Source organism: Caenorhabditis briggsae, assembly GCF_000004555.2.
Source record: "Caenorhabditis briggsae complete genome, chrX, whole genome shotgun sequence".
Taxonomy (NCBI): Eukaryota; Metazoa; Nematoda; class Chromadorea; order Rhabditida; family Rhabditidae; genus Caenorhabditis; species Caenorhabditis briggsae.
The window spans coordinates 16,346,641-16,348,591 of NC_013491.2; the positions used below are offsets into that span (position 1 = coordinate 16,346,641).

At 38.8% G+C, this 1,951-nt stretch overlaps 1 protein-coding gene across 1 annotated transcript; it reads left to right on the plus strand.

Annotated features, from left to right (window-relative positions):
- Nucleotides 1–1,421: 1,421 nt before the first annotated feature.
- On the plus strand, nt 1,422–1,938 carry CBG22789 (the record flags this gene model as incomplete). Its single annotated transcript, XM_045240328.1, has 2 exons — nt 1,422–1,436; nt 1,684–1,938. The coding sequence occupies 2 exons, from the start codon at nt 1,422–1,424 to the stop codon at nt 1,936–1,938; spliced, it is 270 nt and encodes an 89-aa protein (XP_045097659.1).
- Between the last annotated feature and the right edge of the window lie 13 nt (nt 1,939–1,951).

The following is a 1,951-nucleotide window of genomic DNA, read 5'->3' on the forward strand; positions in this document are numbered from 1 at the left end:
TAATATCCAGGTGGATATGAGATGGCAAATCCTAAAAACCTACACGAGATCGAAGAAGAGAGACAATAGGACGTGTTCTTTTTGCGCGAAAGCCTTTTTCGAGAAGAAGATCAGAAGAAAGGGGGACTGATATGGATGACTGAAGAAGTGAGTTTCTTTTGAAACTTTTTCGAGATTCCTTCATCTCTCTTTGATTCGCCTATCTTCCTTGGCTTTTCTCGACATCAAGACTGGATTTTCTTGTCTTTTTTGACGAATCCCACCTTTTTCTTTTTCGATTCCTACTCACTGCCCCTACCACCACACAGAATAAGTGCCCTGCTTCACATATCCACCCACTTCTTTAAAGTGATAAAACAAGCAACAATGTGGAGATTTATCAGTGTGAATCGTCTTGGCGTTTCGTTTTCGAAAATCGCCGTTTCTGGATGATAGATGGGGTTGGATGTTAACGGTCAGGAAGAGTGATGATGGACTGTCTGGTGGTCGATGGTTAGTTAGAAAAAGAGAAAAAGCGAAGAAAATCGAAAAAGCTAGTACAGTTCTACAACAAAAGGTCAGTCTGCTACGGAAATGTATGAAACGGTGGATAAGGATGGATTATGTTTGTAAATCCATGCAATTAGCCGGAAGAAGAATAAGGAAACCGAAATTTTAAAGTAATTGATGCAAACATTTGTCATTTACGGTTTCCTCTTCAATGATTTATGGAAGTAAGTCTTGCATCTTCACCATGCATCCGCATTCCCGAAAGTTTATGAACTTTCAAACTCAGTCAACCAAAAATAAAACTTCTGTTCTACATATCATGATTAATGGATTGTAAACGACCAAGAATAACAACTGAAAGTTTTATGGGGGTCCAGAACTAAGAAAAAACTAAATCCGATTTGAACCATTTTGGATGTTTCAAAAAGGGTCAACAATTACTAAGAAAATGTGTTAAGCCGGTCTGTTCTAATGATTTAGTGCCCATCTCACGGCTCATTAAACAGTCAAGTCGTTTTTTCCTCCCATTCCTAGCATCTATTTTTCAAACTTGTTTGTTTAGCAACATCCAGATAAAAGCAAAAAGGTGAATAAGCCAAAAAGGGATAAACGGAAGTTGACACTTTCACGTTTTAGAAGGTACCTCAAATACTCGGTTTCTTACAAAAGTGACCACAAGAAATGAGAGGGCGGATAGATGACACTTGAGATGTTGCTGCTGCGTTCGTTTCCCTATTATGTTTATTCACTTTAAAGGAGAAGGAGAAGGAAAGAGAGGATGTATCAACATCCGACTACTAGTTAATTTGTTTGCACAGAAAACTTCTTGCACACGTCTCGACCTCGTCGACCGTAGGGCATGGAGAAGAAAATTGAGCGGAATTCAAAACCAAAACTAGACTAGAATGTTGTGTTTTGTTGAATGATGAAAAATGAAAACTCAGCAAGTATAAATTATTGGAAAAATAGAACAGGGACAGTTTTTCATTGAAATATATTGGCTTGAAAACTGTAACAACCCAATATTAGCAAACATTGAGGGCCTAATCAAAATTATATATTTTTCCATTCATCAAGATTTATTGTTTCTCGGAAAAAAACCAAATTCTTAGAGAAATTGGTATACCGTAAAACCTCTAATAGAACGGCATTATACTCAAAGGGATTTACAATCATTTGACCGTTAATTTTCAGCCATGCCCAGACAAGTACGTCAAGATCATCAACGATCTTCGTGCCGAGCTTGGAAAGGACGTCTCCAGCATCAAGTTCACCAACACCTTGGGATCCCGCGTCCAGAAGGCTTTCGGATCTGCTCATGAGGTTATGATGGCTCCAAGTGCTCCAACCCTCAAGACCAACTTTAATGGAACCATCTGCCGTCAAGCTGCCGATGACGGAAACCACTACGTTGTCTACCCATCTCCAAGACAGGTAAATTTATTATGAAACTTGATTGTAG